This window comes from Rattus norvegicus, chromosome X, assembly GCF_021556685.1.
Source record: "Rattus norvegicus strain SHRSP/BbbUtx chromosome X, alternate assembly SHRSP_T2T, whole genome shotgun sequence".
Lineage (NCBI taxonomy): Eukaryota > Metazoa > Chordata > Mammalia > Rodentia > Muridae > Rattus > Rattus norvegicus.
The window spans coordinates 25,759,684-25,779,466 of record NC_141554.1 but is presented as its reverse complement, the minus strand read 5'-3'; the positions used below and the strand labels follow the sequence as shown (position 1 = coordinate 25,779,466).

The following is a 19,783-nucleotide window of genomic DNA, read 5'->3' as shown; positions in this document are numbered from 1 at the left end:
ATGCAGTTACCAGACACAGGCTTCATTCAAGTTAATAGCCTAAATGGACTGACATTTGCAGCAGTATAGGGAGAGAAGGATTTCTGTAGATATTTCCCTTCCAAGGATCAGGCCACATTCATATCAGAATGAGAACACACCACCCACATTTCCCCTCTTGCCAATACTTATTATTGGTTTGTTGTTGGCTTCTCCATTGCTTGTTCTTTTACATTTCAAGGAAATACACACAAACTTTTTCAGGCCACTTAATTTTTCAAAATAAGGAAATCACATTTTAAAACTACATTTAACATGGACACCCTAAATGAGCAACTTGAAAAACAACTGAATTGGACTTGTAATACATTCAGTCTCAGGAAAAGTCCTCATGCTGCTATTTTCACATGAATAAGGCATCAAATGTGACAGGAAACATGTCAAATTGTGATGAATGACCCTTTCAAATTGCTATGGTAAAACAAAACATCAAAAGAATACAATGCCTGGAAGGGGAAGCCCTGGGTCCTGCTAAGACTGAACCCCCAGTGAACTAGACTGTTGGGGGGAGGGTGGCAATGGGGGGAGGGTTGGGAGGGGAATACCCATAAAGAAGGGGAGGGGGGGCAGGGGGATGTTTGCCCGGAAACCGGGAAAGGGAATAACACTCGAAATGTATATAAGAAATACTCAAGTTAATAAAAAAAAGAATACAATGCCAATTGAACTTTAACTAAAAAATATAGACAAAGCCAAGAGTGCTTTGCATGAATGCCGTTGGTTTTTAATATATTAACCAACAAGGAGAATGCCAAAGCCTTCAGCTCAGAGAATGTCTTCTCTTTTGGAGGCTATAAAAATGAGCCTCCTTCAAGATGTTGTTAATGTGTGAGTAAGATTCTTGGTCTTGGCAGACTTCATACTCCTCCTTTTGGGACAACCCAGGGATACTGGAGTCTAATTTAGCAGTGCTCTGATTTACGTCATTTTCGGGCACTCTCTCATGGTTGGGATTATTGATGTTGGTTTGGTTCTTTCTATTTCCACTGCTTGTCGCCTGGAAGAAAGACAGAAGGAGGATGACTATTATGATGCTATCATCATTTCCTGTGCAGCTTGAAGAATACTGGCATCACAGTCTACAAAAAACTTCACAGTCCATAATGTACAATCACATGGGCAGTACATTCCCTTCTGATAACAGCCCTGTTGGTGAAGAGGGGTTTAATAGCATCCATTTGACAGAAGAGGAAATAGGTCTCCAGTGGGCCCAAAGACCAGTCCCTAGGAAGTGTCAGAGAACAAGTTTGAACAGGGGCTTTCTTGCTCCAAATTCCTGCACATATGTGCTGGCCCAATTTATACCATGCATTTCAATAACCTGCATCGGGGAAGTTCCCATCCTCTGTGATCAAGCAGCAATCACTTGGGCAGAATGAGATAGGGATTGGGACCAAGCAAGTAAGATGGAATGCAATTCCAAGTGTGCATGTGGCAAATGAACAATGGGAAATACTCCATTCACACATATGGGCACACACCCTTACCTACAAATAATGGGGTCTTTCCATACTTATCTATGAGAGCAGACAGATATGTTTCTCCTACAGCAATTCAAGACTCCTCTCATATCTTGAAATGTCTGATATTTTTTAATAAAAGTTGTAAGTGACATCAGCATTTTTGATGACAAACAACCATTGGTCTCCAATTTGTTGGCTTACTATAATGTGTTTCTTTGTTTGCTCTTAAAAGTGTCTTTTCTTGAAATAACTTCATTCTGTGATGTTGGCCATATTATGTGAGATCTCCAAACAGAGTCATATTCTGGAATTCTATTGAGTAGGAGTGTAAGTCAGTGCTAAAATGCTTTCCTAGCATGCTTGGGACCTTGGGTTCCATATCTTTAGGTACAGGAACAAACACTCATCCTTACATACACATCAACGTCTTTCATCAGAGGACTATCAAAGCAAGAGGATGTGATCACAAGGAATGCAATCTAATTAAAATATTGAACAATATTAGTTTTTATGACTTCGATATTCATTGTTCCCAAAGGTAGCTTTAATAATGACTGAATCAAAGACATGACACCATTCTCAGGTCATGTTAATCTCCTCAGCTCAGTACATCACCTACAAGTATCAAATAACAGTATTCATGCAATGAGACTCATGTATTCCGAGACTGGCTATGAGAGACACTGAAGCCAAAGAACCTATGTGTGAGTCTGGGAAATGGGTATCAGTGGATTTAAGGGCTACCTACATATGTGAAAGTAGTTTCAGAAGAAAACTAGAGGATGAATAACCTTATAAGTCCTACAGCAAAATTCTACATGTAGCACTACATTTATTTATTTACTTACTTATTTTTACATAAAAGCACTATTACCATATGTTTTACTTACAAATACTTAAAGACCATGTAAGATATCACATTGGGAAAAAAACTACGTTGCATACATTCTGGGTTCCCTTATATATTTCCTGTTGGTTGTTTTTCATTTTTGGTTTTTGTTTTGTTTTTTATTTCTGGATTATTCTGATCAATATGGCCATGGGAGAAATCATCACAAATGACAGCATATTTGGTTTGCACTCTGTCTTTTGAAGATGGTGTGCTGGGCAATTTGAACCAGGTACTGAACAGCACTCTTATAAAGCCAGGTGGATTAGGAAGATCAGAATGTCAAGGACATGCCCTTCTTTAGCAAGAGAGTCAGTTTAAATTCAATCAATTGAGACTATGCCTGTGACATCTTACAGGAAACCTCACAGTCCAGAAAGAAATTCTTCAGAATCATTGAGAAGAAAAGAATGGATGGCAAGCCTCCAATATCTGATTGAAACATAACAATTGTAAGTCTGTTGTATACAGACATCACTATTAAAGCATTTTTCATCGATATTTCTACAACTTCAGCATCTTGAATAGAGATGATCACAATCACAAAATTGTTTTTATAAGATAAGTTACTTGCAGGGCATGTGAGCACATACCTATGCTTGCAGCATGTGGGAGGCTGAGATAAGAGGATCCAGAAGCCAGTCTGTATTACATACTGAGTTCCAGGCCCACCCCAGCTATGTATCAAGAACCTGCCAATAGAAAGAGACAGAGAGGCAGATGTGCTTATGGCAGGGACACAAGCAGACAGAGAGACAGATAGACAAACTGAAAGACATACAAGAAGAAAAAAGTGAGAGACAAAGACAGAAAGGAGTAATAAATTTAATTAATCTGCTTTTGGTCTAAACCAGTGCCCTGAGTAGACCTCTTGTCCTGGCTCTGCACCCATTCCCACAACTCCCAGAGGAAGACTGATGCCCTGGTGCTCTAACACACCCAGGATCAGAGGTGAAGAGGCCACAACAACTTCCCTAACACCCAGAGAAACTGGGAACCCCAGGATCCAGGGAAGCAGGAACCCCCACACAGCATATACACAATGGAGTACTACTCAGCTATTAAAAACAATGACTTCATGAAATCCTTAGGCAAATGGATGGAACTAGAAAATATCATCCTGAGTGAGGTAACCCAATCACAAAAGAACACCCATATGCACTCACTGATAAGTGGATGTTAGCCCAAAATCTTGGAATACACAAGATACAATTCACAGATCACATGAAGCTCAAGAAGAAGGAAGACCAAAATGTGAATGCTTCAGTCTTTCTTAGAAGGGGGAACAAAATTTGCACAGAAGAAAATATAGAGACAAAGTGTGGAGCAGAGACTGAAGGAAAGGCCATTCATAAACTGCCACACAATGGGGATTCATCCCACATGCAGTCAAACTCAATCACTATTGTGGATGTCAAGAGGTACATGCTGATAGGAGCCTGAGAGGCTCTATCAAAGCCTGTCAAATACAGAGGTGTATGCTCACAGCCAACCTTAGAACTGAGAAAGAGGTCCCCAATGGAGGAGTTAGAGAAATGACTGAAGTAGGTGTGGGAGTTTGCAACCCCATAGGCAGAACAATAATATCAACTAACCTAACCCCACAGACCTCCCAGGGACTAAACCACCAACCAAAGAGGACACCTGAAGCAACACAGGGCTCCTGGCACACATGTGGCAGAGGATGGCCTTGTTGGGCATCAATAGGATGAGAGTCCCTTGGCCCTGTGAATGCTCGGTTCCACTGTGTAGGGTAATGCCAGGGCAGGGAGGAGAGATGAAGGGGATGAGTGGGTGGGGGAGCACCCTCATGGAGGCAAGGGGTAGGGCATGGGATAAGGGGTTTCCAGATGTGAAACTGGGAGGGGGTAATTTTTCAAATGTAGATAAAGAAAATATCCCATAAAAGATTAAAAAAAGATCAATCTAAAGCAAAGAACTAATAAAATTGGGTCTCCAGGTTCATTTCTTCTAACTAGGCCCATAAAGTTGTGGTTTTACTGATATAAAATATGCTCCCTGATTTCTCAGAAATGTCTGTATCACTCAAGTAGTTTGGAAATTTTGAAGTGTAGTTTGTACACGTCAGCAGGAATAATTGACTGAAAAAGTACCTTTATGTTGCCTTAGCTACTTTCTATTATTTTGAGTGCACCTTGATAGAGGGAGCTTATAGAAGAGCTTATTTGAGGCCTATATTTGCAGAGTATAGATACACACCATGACTACCACGATGGGTAGTTAAACACCAAGACCACCATGGTGGGTAGTTACACTAACAATACTATGATGAATATTTAGCAGCAGAAAGGCAAGTATGGCACTTGAACAGGTACTGAGTGTTTAGAACTTGAGGCACAACCATGAGACAGACAGACAGAGAGAGAGAGAGAGACAGAGACAGAGACTGAGACTGACAGAGACACAGAGAGAGACAGAGAGACAGAGAGAGACAGAGAAAGCGCCCTAAATAGGAATGGTATGGCAAGGGCCTTTGAGACCACAAAGCCCACCATCAATGATACATGTCCTCCAACAAGACCACACACCTCCTAATCCTTCCCAAACAGATTTAGTAACTGAGGATCAAGCACTTAAATACATGACCTATAGAGGTGATCCTTATTCAAACCTTGAGATGGGAAACCACTATTTCATTTTGCTGAAACCTTCACTTTGCATCTCATGGACAGCAAATGATTTATAGACAAAGAAAGATTCTTTTTGTAAGTCACTAAACAAACAATGCTGCTGCAATGCCAATGAAAATCTCTGTTGAGACTCAGTTCCCCCTCACCTCAACAGGAGGATTGGAGGAAAAAACTATGTGGCTGGAAACAAGACCTTGGGAAGAGTGTTTAGTATGCTTCAAAGCAGTCTACAACACCCCACCATGGCAATTTTTTCTGGATTCAAAATCAATCTGAATTTAATCAATAGTCCTCCCAGTCATAAAGCCTAGACTCTGTAATGTTCTAAGAGAATGAAGTTCAGGAAGAATTCTTGAATTAAAGAAATGTTAAAATGCATGACCAACTGGTAATTTGTTTATCGCTTGATTGAAAAGTGTATGTTTTCACTGCCTACAGTGCTCTTCATAACATGAAGACTTACACATTATTACACATGAGTTTCAGAATATAAAGACCTGAAATGCTTCCAGGCTGAACAAATCTTCATCAACAGAACTGTTTCTTAGCATGTCCTGACTGCTCTTAGAAATCTCTTCAGAATGCCTGCTCAAGTACAAAGCTTACACCTTAAAAGAAAAATTAGAAAAGGAAACAAAATGATGTATTGGCTATGCCCGCTTACAGACAAGGAAGCAGACTGTTGAATTACTACCACTGTGCAAAGAACCAAGGATGAATGACATTCTTATGTGAGATTTCGTGCATATGTAGGGTTCTCATCTAGGCTTTCTGAAGACCAGAAGGTGAAATTGGGCAAGAGCTTGAGTTCTAAGCAGTTTTTCATTGGAAACATTCAACCTCTGATACAAGTCTTATAACATCCTCTGTCTGAACTGGGTTAATGGAATTAAACAAACTAGCAAACAAAAGATGATTAGGTAGGCTTCACTTGTACAACACACGTGGACCTGTTCATTTTCAGTCAGCAACTCATATTCTAATGTGAAATTGAATAAGAGGTTGCTTACCATATTTTGGCATGCTCCATGGACAAGACTTCTTAATATGGTTACAAGCTATTAGGCCATATTTGGCAAGCTCCATGTCCCCATATACACAAGTTCAATAACTGTATCTTCTACGGTCATTTCAGAAGATACCCCTTTGCTTAGGGTTTCACAATACAACCAGAGACATGGTTTTGACTCATAGTCAAGACTCAGAGCCCTCCAGAAGTTCTGTCTTCCAGATCGTATGAGGACATCTGTTGTGACAGAAATGACTCCATACTCATTTCATTTCTGTTACTGTGATAAAATACCCTAAGCAAGAACAGCTAAGGGGAGAAAGTTTTAATTGGCTTACAGCTTCAGGTTTTCACCTTATTGTAGGAAACTCAAGGCAGAACATTGAAAGCATCTCACCTACACTCAAGGGTAGAAACAGAATCAGCACAGCGATCCTTATTGGCTCCCTTTCTTGTTTCCTTATAGTTGCTTTTCTTTTTATCCTATGCATTCTGAATGCCTTGAACAGGGAGTGGCACCATCTGCAATGGGTTGTGTCTTTCTAAATGCACTCACAATCAAAATGACCCCCACAGACACACTCTAATCTGATTAAAAAAATTTTTTCTCACTAAGACTATTTGAAAGTCAATAAGTTGAACTGAGAAAAACTTTAAGTAAGGTCACCCTAAGGACAAACACCACATTGATTTCTCTCAAATATGGGACATTGATTCAAATGTTTTCTGTGATTATCATAAAATCCCAGTAGAACCCAAGAAAGTAGAAAGAGGCCATTTGGCAGAGGAAGTTTGCATGACATGGTAGAAAGAGCAGAGCACGGTAAAATCCAAGTAGAGAGGAGAAATCCTGGTATCATAAAGGTTAAGCAGTTTGTAGAGTGATGGGAAAGGTGGCCTTAAGGTAAGGGTCAACCAAAATGATGTATGCAGAAGGAAGCTGCATGAAAACCTATGGTCTTCTACCACAAGGAAAGAATATAGAAAGAAGGAGGCAAGGGAACACAGGTGCCAAGAAAGAATGTGAAGGAATACTGGAGGCTGAAGGTTTAAATGGGGTTGGGTGATGGTGGTAATTTCCTTTATTCCCAGCACTCAGGAGGCAGAGGAAGCCTCATCTACAAAGAGTTCCAGGACAGCCAGTGCTACATAGAAAATCCCTGTCTGGGAAAAAAACCAGAACAAAAAGCTTAAGTAGGAATGGGAAAAGGAGGTTGAATTTGGCCATGTTAAGCAAAACTAAGAATGAATGAAAAAGCTTTACGAAACTGTTCTGATTGGGAAATGAAGTCATTCATACTATTTTTAAAAAATATGAACAGGTATACTGTATGTGGGTGAACAAACTTATACCTGGAAGCCACAACTCAATAAACAAAAATTTCAGCACCAGAAACAATTTAGCTCCCTCTGGTTGGAGCAGCGACATAAGGATACAGACTATTGCCACTGGCTTGGACCCTGTAGCTGAGACACTACACAGTTTTCTTAGTGGGCCTAGGGAAATCAGTCTTGAACTCATCATAAAACACTCCCAGCTAACTAGTGTTCACAGTACCCAGAAGGTGTTATGATGGCTCTCATGAGAGAAAATGTCATGTCTTACCCATGGATGGACCCTATATGCTATAATACTGTCCTGGCAGGCATGATGAGTACACTGGTGTACTACTGGCAATTCTGTTTCTGTGGCTAAGCAAGTGTTCTCCTGATTGGATCTGAGGGCTGTGCCACATGAGTAAGTGGATGGCTGGCATTGTAAAGATGGTCTATCCCTACTGTTACTGAGTCCATAGTTCCTGCATGGTGCTGGGGGATACTTACTGTTCTTCTGCTAAGTGATTGTGTTGTTAAATTGCCTTGTAAATATTTATGTTCACATCCATGGATCTATATTGCTCTCCCCCACACAGATCAGAGAAACTTTTAGTTGCAAGGAATAGTGGTCAATGAAGAAACACATAACTCTCCAAAGTTTTTACACTAAACAACTGTGAGTGCTCAACCACAGATGGGACATATCCATCCACCTGCTCCTGCCACAAGGCTCAGGAACACTGCTGACTAAGAGATAGAACGGATGTCAGAGCCAGATTACAGGTAGGAACACTGTGAAATGCTGTCCTCTGGTGATGGTATGGCTGATGCATGTCTCACAGTTGTGGTTGCCTGCACAAGACCTGAACAAGGCATGTAAATGTCCCAGAAGGAGACTGGTGGCCAAATCTCTAGCTGAGGCACTATTGACAGCTGATGTTTCCTGGAGAAGAGTCACTTCTCTCTGTGTAATGGCCACAGGTCAGTGACCTGTGGCTCTGTGAGTGACCCCACAGTTCTGGGCACTTGAGTAGCACTAAGTGAACACAGTGCTTTAAATAGGAACATTCGTATATAATAAAAAGGACATGAAGGTTGGAAGGACAGGTGTTGGGAGGCAGCTGGTGTAGAGTTGCAAGGAGAGGCTGCAGATAGATATTATCAAGGCATATGGTATCTACGCCTTGCAGGAAATTTCAAAAAATAAAAAATATTATTAAAATGAAACTCTTCTCTCAGGCTGTTCGACGTCCCATCAGGCTGATGGTTAAGCCCACCAGCAAGGCTACAAACCACCAACACCAAAAAGAAATGAAGCAGTTTACCAAACATTCTCTCAGACACCTGAACTTACCTTGTTGACTAACAAATGTCTATTAACCCAACATTTGGTGGAAATGAGCATGCACAGAAGCCTAACTGAAGTATATGTGAGACCCTCAATTATTTCTCTCATTTGTCTTGTTGCTGTTTCTTCCTTGGAACTTGAGCATGAGGACATGTGATCAATAGCAGAGTAAGGGTGTGGTATCTGTACTAGTATAATCTACACCCTTGCCTTACACTCTCCATGGTCTGTTCTACTCAGTAATTGGGGGGAAATTTAGGAAGCCATTGTTCTTTATCAGCAATATAGACACACACAGACATTTCCAAGCTTCTGTTTTGGACCACCATCTCTCATACCTTTCACCCAGGGAGCGCATTTACATGCAACTGTCTAAAGATGCTGATCTTGAAAAATAAGGCCAGTATTTGTACTTTGGTGACTGTATGCAACAGGACATTATATTGCTCAAGAGCCCAAATTCATTGCTGAGTTAGGCCTAGCACCCAGAATCTAGGTACATATTATCCAAAACCTACCTGTGTTCATGTCCTAGAGGGAGGAATGGTACATGTTAATAAACCTTTTTTCTCTTTCTCAAGAAAGGTAAAAGTGAGCCATACTTACTCATTACCTGGTGAGACATGTCCAGAAAGGCTTTATAATGCTCCCTCCTCACCATGTTATTCTTCCATTCAAAGCCGGCTGTTATAACTACCCAATATTAGCTATTCATGTTAAGACTGCAAGAGTTGAAGTGCCAGCTCTTCAGCACAGCATCACTAAAGCTTTCCAAAATGCCTTCACACACCCCCAGTTTGCTTTCAGTTTTTTCCAGTGAGGAACAGGAAGGACATTGTAGCTAGCTACTATCATAGTGCTCTGTTTTTCAAGTTTATATCTGTCCTAACCATATCAGGTAGGGTGTGATTTTCTGCCCCATTTGTGCAGTGGAGAAATTTCTGTGACTCAGTCCCCCCTGATTGTGCTTAGGAAAGCCTCCTTGTCAACCCTCTCTGTGTTCTACTGAACAGTCACACCATGCTTGAGACAACACTTAAAGCCCTGCTCTGGCTCTGAGCCACTACAGCCCATGAGAAGGCTTTCATGAGGACATCTGGGAAGGTTCCCTTGTCATTGTGGGGATGGAAATGAATACAGCACTTGTGAGCAGTGAGTCAGAAGCATCAGTTATATGGCCATAGTACCTACCTCCATAGCACGAGGATCCTGTAGGGCCTGGTCCTTCCTTGTTCTCTTAGAATGAGGGGGATGGTGGTTTTCATCCTCGTTGTCATCTGGTCCTCGTTTCCTGAAAAGTTTTCAAAGGGAGAGGGACATATGCGATTCACTAACTGATCTTGATACTTACTTTACAGCCCTGTGCCAATACTGAAATCTAAAGTCTTGTCTATGAAAGTACCAGTCAGTACTACTCTGATGGACTCACATTCTGCAGCAGGTGGCACTAGGCAGTGGAGGAAACATGTCAAACAGGAAGTCTATGTGTACCTCAAAGCCCAACTTCAATTTCCCCCAAATAAACATCTCAATTTCAACCACTGCCTCAAATGAGAAACAAAGAATTTTGGGTCAAATGTTAAAAGTCTACCTGACCAGGCCCATTATCTTAGTCTTCATCCACTCCAGTTTAATAGACTGTACGTGCTGCCATATGGCAGCTCTCAAGGTATGTGCAACTTCTAGAGTCTACCTCTGCTTCTGCCCCCTTGGCCAGTGGCTAGAAACACTGAGCAGATACTTCTCTGTACATTCATACTACTCATGTTGCTATAGCAACAATTGTTATGTCACCTGACTGCCAACATCACACTATGGCTGACTACTTCCTTGAAACTATGTCTAAAAAGTGTTTTAATGCTTCATTTCAGTATACCTTTACTCCCATTCTGGTTTTCAGAAATAATTAGTTTGAGCTATTTTAGAATATTATTCTTAAATATTCTTTTCTTTTATTACATGGCTGTTCATACCAGCTATTTAATTAATGATAGTTACTAGTTCTTTTTAATCATATATTTCTTGGAGCTTAATTATTTTCAGTAGTCTTCAGTCTTGCTTTATTGTCTGAGAAAATGTTTCATGGTCAGGTGTACCATTTATATCAAAATTTTTAAAATTAAACTGTCTCAAAATAACATATATATATATATATATATATATGAGAATTTATACCTAAATAGGTGTTTACACACACTATTGGCTAGATCTATTGAGTGTGACATTCCCAATTTTTTCCTGACTTATCTCTTTACAGTGAACTAAATTAACTGAATCACAATATTAACAAAGCTTTTTTGCACTTATTTAATGCAAATATTTAACAGAGAAATATTTCTAGATGTGAAAAATAGTAAAGTACTCCACCTCTAAATCATATAATGTCCTCATTGTACAAACATTATATGCATAAAATTATTCAGGACATTTGTTTCTTGTGTTATTTTGTTAAAGTTTATTCTGTGTGTCTTTTGCTATGTATTAATGTGAAGCAGACCCATTTCACATAGCTTTATCTACATGTATATATAAAAGATATTTGTAATTTGATAAATTCTTTCAACATAAGTTATTCTGTGAAGTGATCTTGTCTACAATTACCCATAACATACAGGATAGCCATGATATAATCAATAGAACCAAAGAAGCCAAATAAGCTGGCAGGCCCAAGGGAAGATGGTTGAATATTTCTCCAAAGGGGAAACAAATTAGATATCAGAGGTCAATGGAAGGAAGAGGAAACAGAGTGGAAGAGGAAACAGTGTGGGGAGCAGGGTGGGGAGGGAGCAACAATATATAAGGAGAGCAAAGGAATGGGAAGGAAGGTGAGCAGGGGGTTGTGGCAGCAATCACTAGGATTTGCCAGAGACCTGGGCTTGTAAGAGTCTCCAGAGGGTCTGTGGGACTGACTCTAGCTGAAACTTCTAGCAGTGGGAGATATGGATCCTGAAGTGACCACTTCCGGTAGCCAGGTAGTTCTGCATTATTCCAGTGGAGGGATAAGGACACTAACCCACTCAGAAAACCTTCAACCAATTTTTTTCCTGCCTACAAGATGTACAGGGACAAAGAGAGAGCAGAGACAGAGGGAATGGCCAACCAATAACTGCCTCAAATTGAAATCCATCCCATGGGCAAGAGCCAATCCCTGACACTATTACTGATACTTGGTTATACTTGCAGACAGGAACCTAGCATAACTGTCCTCTGAGAGGCTCCAAGAAACCAATGGAAAGAGATGCAAAGACTCACAATCAAACAGTAGATGGGGCTCGAGGAGTCTTATGGAGGAGTTGGCAGGTGTTTGAGGGACCCGAAGAGGACAGAGACTCCATAGGAGGACCACCAGAGTCAACTAACCTGTACCTTTGGGAGCTCCCAGAGATTAAATCACCAAAGAGTGATCACAGGCTAGACCTAGGCCCCGTGCACATTTGTAGCAGATAAGCAGCTTAGTCTTCATGTGGGTCCCCCAATAACTGGAGCAGGAGCTGCTCCTGAGCCTGTTTCATGTCTGCCTGTGGGTTCTGTAACAGCTTTATCTGACCTCAGTGGGAAAGGATGTGCAGGGAGGGGAAGGTGTTGTGTTAGTGGTGGAGGGACACCCAGAGGAAAGTGGGATGGGACAGAAATTGCATGAGGGAGGTACTGGGAGAAGAGGAATTCCAGGTATTGGGTTGTAAAGTGAATAAATGAATTTTGAAAAGAGCATTGAATGAAAAAACTAATGTATTTTTCAATAAACTTCAAAAATTATTAACATATTCTTTCTCTGTGTGTCTTCATGTAGATACATATTATGGACTATATATGGTAGTCAGGATACAACTAGTTGTAGAAAAACAACTTTTTTAACTTGTACCACATGGGATCTGTTTGAAATCAGATCATCTGGCTTGGTGCCAAGAGCTTTTAAAGAGTTTTACCTTTCAATAATTTCACACATGTATATAATTTGATTTGATAAAATCTACCATCAAATTTTCTTCTTCCTCCTTCCAACTTTCTCTCCCAACATCATGCATTTTTCCACATACCTCTGAATACATGTAAGCCTGGTTGTATGTGCATGGGTTTAAGAACATCTACTGGAGCATGGGTTTCCTCTCAGAAGCCAACTCCCTAAAGAAATTGAATTCTTCCCCAATAACCATTAATTGCTAATAGTTCCTCAGCTAGGGGTGTACATTCATGAACTGCTTCCCAGTCTGTCCTGAGATATTTCATGGTGTAATCTTGTGTAGGTGTTTTGCATGCAGTCACAGCTACTGCTGAGTTCATGTGGGCAACAGTTCTGCATTGTTCAGGAAATGAATTTTCACTACAAAGATCCCACCACCTCAGACTTTTATAAGATTTCCATCCCTTCTTCCCTATAATCCCTGAGACTTGGAAGTGGCAAACTCATGATTTAGATATTCTATTTAGGGGAGAGAATTCAAAGCTTCTTTTTTTTTCTTTTTGTTTTTATTGATTAGGTTTTATTTATTTATTTACATTTCAAATGTTATCCCCTTTCCCTGTTTCTAGGACATAAACCCACTATTCCATTCCCGTTATCCCATCGTCTATGAGGTTGTTCCCCCACTGAACCATCCACCCCTTCTCAACTCCCTGCCCTGACATTCCCGTACAGTAGAGGTTCCAGCCTTGACAGGACCAAGGGCTTCTCCTCTCATTGATGCCCAACAAGGCCATCCTCTGCTACACACGAAGCTGAAGCCATGGGTCTGTTCATGTGTACTCTTTGGATGATGGTTTAGTCCCTGGGAGCTCTGGTTGGTTCGTGTTGCTCTTATGGGGTTGCAAACCCATTCAGCTCCTTCAAATATTTCTCTAACTCCTCCACTGAGGACCTTGTTCTCACAATCAATGGATGGCTGTGAGCATCTGCCTCTGTATTTGTCATGCTCTGGAAGAACCTCCCAGGAGACAGAGATATCAAGCACTTCTTGGCATCAGCAATATTGTCTGGGTTTGGTGGCATATATATGCTGGATTCCCAGGAGGGGCAGGTTCTGAATGACCATTCCTTCAGTCTCTGCCCCAAACTTTGTCTCCATATTTCCTCTTATGAATAATTGTGTTCCCCCTTCTAAGTAGGACTGAAGCACCCATGATTTGGTCATCCATATTCTTGAGCTTCATGTGGTCTCTGGATTACATCTTTGGTAATCTGAGATTTTGGGCTAATATCCATTTACCAGTGAATACATACTATGTGTGATTTTGAGTATATGTGTATGTGTGTTTGTGTTTGTGTGTGTGTATGCTTGTGTTACCTCATTCAGGATGTTATTATCTAGTTATATCCATTTTCCTATAAATATCATGAAGTCATTGTTTTTGATAGCTGAATAGTACTCCATTGTGTAAATGTACCACATTTTCTGTATCTATTCCTCTATTGAGGGACATATGGGTTGTTTCCAGTTTCTGGCTATTATAAATACTGATGCTATGAACATAGTGGAACTTGTGTTTTTATATGATGGAACACTTTTTGGGTATATACCCGGGAGAGGTATAGCTGGATCCTCAGGTAGTGTAATGTCCAATTTTTGAGGAACCTTTAGACTCATTTATACCGTGGTTGTACCAGTTTTCAATCCCACCAACAATGGAGGAGTGTTCTTCTTTCTCCACATGCTTGCCAGCATCTGTTGTCACATGAGTATTTTTTTTAGTGAGCAGAATCAATTTTATTAATTAAATAAATTGTTCTCCTTTTCCTTTCTTATTATTTATCAAAATATTAAATAAAATCAACAGATTGATTTAGAATATTGGGTATTAACACTAGTGATACATCTTAGTATGGTTCTCTTTTCTTTTCATTTTTAAATGTAAATCTGTAGAAAAATTATTATTACAATGTCTTTCTTTTTATGTAGAGTTTCACTATGTAGCATAGGCTGGCCTAGAATTCACTATATATCCCAAGGGGCCTTGAATTCATAGTAACCTTGCTGTCTCATCTTCTTAAATGATGGGATTATAGGGTTGTGCTACAGTGTCTACCTTGTTTTTCCTTTTAAAGGAATTGACTAATGTTTTTAAATTCTGATGCCTTTTACTGATTGTTAGTATTTCACTTGTAGTTTCAATTCATTAGACATACATTTAGGGCACAGTTCTTTACCATCTGAATTTGACAGTGAAAAAATTTAAGATAAAAAAAGAAAGGCTCTAAAATCAGAAGATTTAGAAAATGGCTGTCAGAAGTTGTTTTTCTCTCTTCTACATGTTCAGGAAGACCATGTAATTGTGTATGCAGGTTAGGTAACTGTTCACAGGAGTGAGGCATTTTCTGCCTTTCTAATTATAATTGAAAACACTGTCAGTATTCCAGTTTCAAAATAAGAAAACAGCTACAAAACATTTAATGCTTTCTGCTTTATAAATGATGTTCTTCCTCACCTTCTATGGAACTGTTATAGCTGGAATGACTAATAACCCCTCCCTACAGACTATTCATCAAGCATATAGGTTTTCCATTTTATTTCATAATTCACATTTGTCTTAAATTTTAGTAGAAGAAGAATTATCCAAGGAGCTTATAAAAATGGGAGACCAATAGTCTGTGGGCAGATATTCTCACTTAATAGGTTTGGGGAGAAGTTTTGGGCTCTCCCCAAGTTTAGAGACATCTTCTCTGTGGCTTGTGGAGCTAAGTGGAGATGTACTACACTTTATATCTGGGATTTTGAGCCTGTCCTATGGCAAATTTCACCCAGAAGTCTGCTGCTAATCCTCTCAGAATATTCATTCGCATCTCTACAACCATAGCCTTACAAAATTTGTCATTGTTGAAATATAAAGGTAATTAATTTTATAGTAGTAATGCAGTTTTTATGAATTTAGGAAAAGCTTTAGTTGTAAATTCTTTTTTTCTTTTTTTAAAATTTATTTAATACTTAATAATAATTCTTTGGTTTCCGGGCAAACATCCCCCTCCCCCCTTCCTCTTCCTTATGGGTGTTCCTCTCCCAACCCTCCCCCCATTGCCGCCCTCCCCCCAAAAGTCTAGTTCACTGGGGGTTCAGTCTTAGCAGGACCCAGGGCTTCCCCTTCCACTGGTGCTCTTACTAGGATATTCATTGCTACCTATGAGGTCAGAGTCCAGGGTCAGTCAATGTATAGTCTTTAGGTAGTGGCTTAGTCCCTGGAAGCTCTGGTTGCTTGGCATTGTTGTTCATATGGGGTCTCGAGCCCCTTCAAGCTCTTCCAGTTCTTTCTCTGATTCCTTCAACGGGGGTCCTATTCTCAGTTCACTGCTTTGCTGCTGGCATTCGCCTCTGTATTTGCTGTATTCTGGCTGTGTCTCTCAGGAGCGATCTACATCCGGCTCCTGTCGGTCTGCACTTCTTTGCTTCATCCATCTTGTCTAATTGGGTGGCTGTATATGTATGGGCCACATGTGGGGCAGGCTCTGAATGGGTGTTCCTTCAGTCTCTGTTTTAATCTTTGCCTCTCCCTTCCCTGCCAAGGGTATTCTTGTTCCCCTTTTAGAGAAGGAGTGAACCATTCACATTTTGATCATCCGTCTTGAGTTTCATTTGTTCTAGGCATCTAGGGTAATTCAAGCATTTGGGCTAATAGCCACTTATCAGTGAGTGCATACCATATATGTCTTTCTGTGATTGGGTTAGCTCACTCAGGATGATATTTTCCATTTCCAAACATTTGCCTACGAATTTCATAAAGCCGTTGATATTGATAGCTGAGTAATATTCCATTGTGTAGATGTACCACATTTTCTGTATCCATTCCTCTGTTGAAGGGCCTCTGGGTTCTTTCCAGCTTCTGGCTACGATACATAAGGCTGCGATGAACATAGTGGAGCACATGTATTTTTTATATGTTGGGGCATCTTTTGGGTATATGCCCAAGAGAGGTATAGCTGGATCCTCAGGCAGTTCAATGTCCAATTTTCTGAGGAACCTACAGACTGATTTCCAGAATGGCTGTACCAGTCTGCAATCCCACCAACAATGGAGGAGTGTTCTTCTTTCTCCGCATCCTCGCCAGCATCTGCTGTCACCTGACTTTTTGATCTTAGCCATTCTCACTGGTGTGAAGTGAAATCTCAGGGTTGTTTTGATTTGCATTTCCCTTATGACTAAAGATGTTGAACATTTCTTTAGGTGTTTCTCAGCCATTCGGCATTCCTCAGCTGTGAATTCTTTGTTTAGCTCTGAACCCCATTTTTAATAGGGTTATTTGTCTCCCTGCAGTCTAACTTCTTGAGTTCTTTGTATATTTTGGATATAAGGCCTCTATCTGTTGTAGGATTGGTAAAGATCTTTTCCTAATCTGTTGGTTGCCGATTTGTCCTAACCACAGTGTCCTTTGCCTTACAGAAGCTTTGCAGTTTTATGAGATCCCATTTGTCGATTCTTGATCTTAGAGCATAAGCCATTTGTGTTTTGTTCAGGAAATTTTTTCCAGTGCCCATGTGTTCCAGATGCTTCCCTAGTTTTACTACTATTAGTTTGAGTGTATCAGGTTTGATGTGGAGGTCCTTGATCCACTTGGACTTAAGCTTTGTACAGGGTGATAAGCATGGATCGATCTGCATTCTTCTACATGTTGACCTCCAGTTGAACCAGCACAATTTGCTGAAAATGCTATCTTTTTTCCATTGGATGGTTTTGGCTCCTTTGTCAAAAATCAAGTGACCATAGGTGTGTGGGTTCATTTCTGGGTCTTCAATTCTATTCCATTGGTCTATCTGTCTGTCTCTGTACCAATACCATGCAGTTTTTATCACTATTGCTCTGTAATACTGCTTGAGTTCAGGGATAGTTATTCCCCCTGAAGTCCTTTTATTGTTGAGGATAGTTTTAGCTATCCTGGGTTTTTTATTATTCCAGATGAATTTGCAAACTGTTCTGTCTAACTCTTTGAAGAACTGGATTGGTATTTTGATGGGGATTGCATTGAATCTGTAGATCGCTTTTGGTAAAATGGCCATTTTCACTACATTAATCCTGGAATCCATGAGCATGGGAGATCTTTCCATCTTCTGAGGTCTTCTTCAATTTCTTTCTTCAGTGTCTTGAAGTTCTTATTGTACAGATCTTTTACTTGCTTGGTTAAAGTCACACCGAGGTACTTTATATTATTTGGGTCTATTATGAAGGGTGTCGTTTCCCTAATTTCTTTCTCGGCTTGTTTCTCTTTTGTGTAGAGGAAGGCTACTGATTTATTTGAGTTAATTTTATACCCAGCCACTTTGCTGAAGTTGTTTATCAGCTTCAGTAGTTTTCTGGTGGAACTTTTGGGATCACTTAAATATACTATCATATCATCTGCAAATAGTGATATTTTGACTTCTTCTTTTCCGATCTGTATCCCCTTGACCTCCTTTTGTTGTCTGATTGCTCTGGCTAGAACTTCAAGAACTATATTGAATAAGGAGGGAGAGAGTGGGCAGCCTTGTCTAGTCTCTGATTTTAGTGGGATTGCTTCAAGTTTCTCTCCATTTACATTAATGTTAGCAACTGGTTTGCTGTATATGACTTTTACTATGTTTAGATATGGGCCTTGAATTCCTATTCTTTCCAGGATTTTATCATGAAGGGGTGTTGAATTTTGTCAAATGCTTTCTCAGCATCTAATGAAATGATCATGTGGTTTTGTTCTTTCAGTTTGTTTATATAATGGATCACGTTGATGGTTTTCCGTATATTAAACCATCCCTGCATGCCTGGGATGAAGCCTACTTGATCATGGTGGATGATTGTTTTGATGTGCTCTTGGATTCGGTATCCCAGAATTTTATTGAGTTTTTTTGTGTCGATATTCATAAGGGAAATTGGTCTGAAGTTGTCTTTCTTTGTTGGGTCTTTGTGTGGTTTCGGTATAAGAGTAATTGTGGCTTCATAGAAGGAGTAAGGTAGTGCTCCATCTGTTTCAATTTTGTGGAATAGTTTGGATAATATTGGTATGAGGTCTTCTATGAAGGTCTGATAGAATTCTGCACTAAACCCGTCTGGACCTGGGCTCTTTTTGGTTGGGAGACCTTAAATGATTGCTTCTATTTCCTTAGGAGTTATGGGGTTGTTTAACTGGTTTATCTGTTCCTGATTTAACTTCCGTACCTGGTATTTGTCTACGAAATTGTCCATTTCCTGTAGATTTTCAAGTTTTGTTGAATATAGGCTTTTATAGTAAGATCTGATAATTTTTTTAATTTCTTCTGAATCTGTAGTTATGTCTTCCTTTTCATTTCTGATTTTGTTAATTTGGACACACTCTCTGGGTCCTCTCGCTAGTCTGGCTAAGGGTTTAACTATCTTGTTGATTTTCTCAAAGAACCAACTTTTGGTCCTGTTGATTCTTTCTATGGTCCTTTTTGTTTCTACGTGGTTAATTTCAGCTCTGAGTTTGATTATTTCCTGCCTTCTACTCCTCCTGGGTGTATTTGCTTCTTTTTGCTCTAGAGCTTTTAGGTGTGCTGTCAAGCTGCTGACATATGCTCTTTCCTGTTTCTTTCTGCAGGCACACAGCCCTATGAGTTTTCTTCTTAGCACAGCTTCCATTGTGTCCCATAAGTTTGAGTATGTTGTACCTTCATTTTCATTAAATTCTAAAAAGTTTTTAATTTCTTTCTTTATTTCTTCCTTGACTAGGTTATCATTGAGTAGAGCATTGTTCAATTTCCACGTATATGTGGACATTCTTCCCTTAATGTTATTGAAGACCAGTTTTAGGCCGTGGTGGTCTGATAGCACGCATGGGATTATTTCTATCTTTCTGTACCTGTTGAGTCCCTTTTTTTTGACCAACTATATGGTCAATTTTGGAGAAAGTACCATGAGGAGCTGAGAAGAAGGTACATCCTTTTGCTTCAGGATAGAATATTCTATAAATATACGTTAAGTCCATTTGGCTCATGACTTCTCTTAGTCTGTCTACGTCTCTGTTTAATTTCTGTTTCCATGATCTGTCCATTGATGAGAGTGGGGTGCTGAAATCTCCCACTATTATTGTGTGAGGTGCAATGTGTGTTTTGAGCTTCAGTAAGGTTTCTTTTACGTATGTAGGTGCCCTTGTATTTGG

At 40.0% G+C, this 19,783-nt stretch overlaps 1 protein-coding gene across 1 annotated transcript; it reads right to left on the bottom strand.

Annotated features, from left to right (window-relative positions):
• Positions 1-738: 738 nt before the first annotated feature.
• On the bottom strand, positions 739-10,435 carry LOC102546830 (protein FAM104A-like). The gene is made up of 3 exons (XM_087601199.1): positions 10,308-10,435; positions 9,908-10,007; positions 739-1,036 (listed from the first exon to the last, which is right to left on the bottom strand). Exons 1-3 carry the CDS (start codon positions 10,334-10,336, stop codon positions 800-802), a joined length of 366 nt encoding a protein of 121 aa, XP_087457325.1. The 5' UTR covers positions 10,337-10,435; the 3' UTR covers positions 739-799.
• Positions 10,436-19,783: the final 9,348 nt, after the last annotated feature.

What these genes read in the sequence shown, in the direction of transcription:
- LOC102546830 (XM_087601199.1), bottom strand. Translation starts at nt 10,336, where the DNA reads ATGAAGACTAAGATAATGGGCCTGGTCAG. An exon ending in AAGATAATGGGCCTGGTCAG is followed by an intron (nt 10,008 to 10,307) that starts GTAGACTTTTAA and finishes AAAACTTTTCAG; the next exon opens with GAAACGAGGACCAGATGACA. An exon ending in AGGATCCTCGTGCTATGGAG is followed by an intron (nt 1,037 to 9,907) that starts GTAGGTACTATG and finishes TCTTTCTTCCAG; the next exon opens with GCGACAAGCAGTGGAAATAG.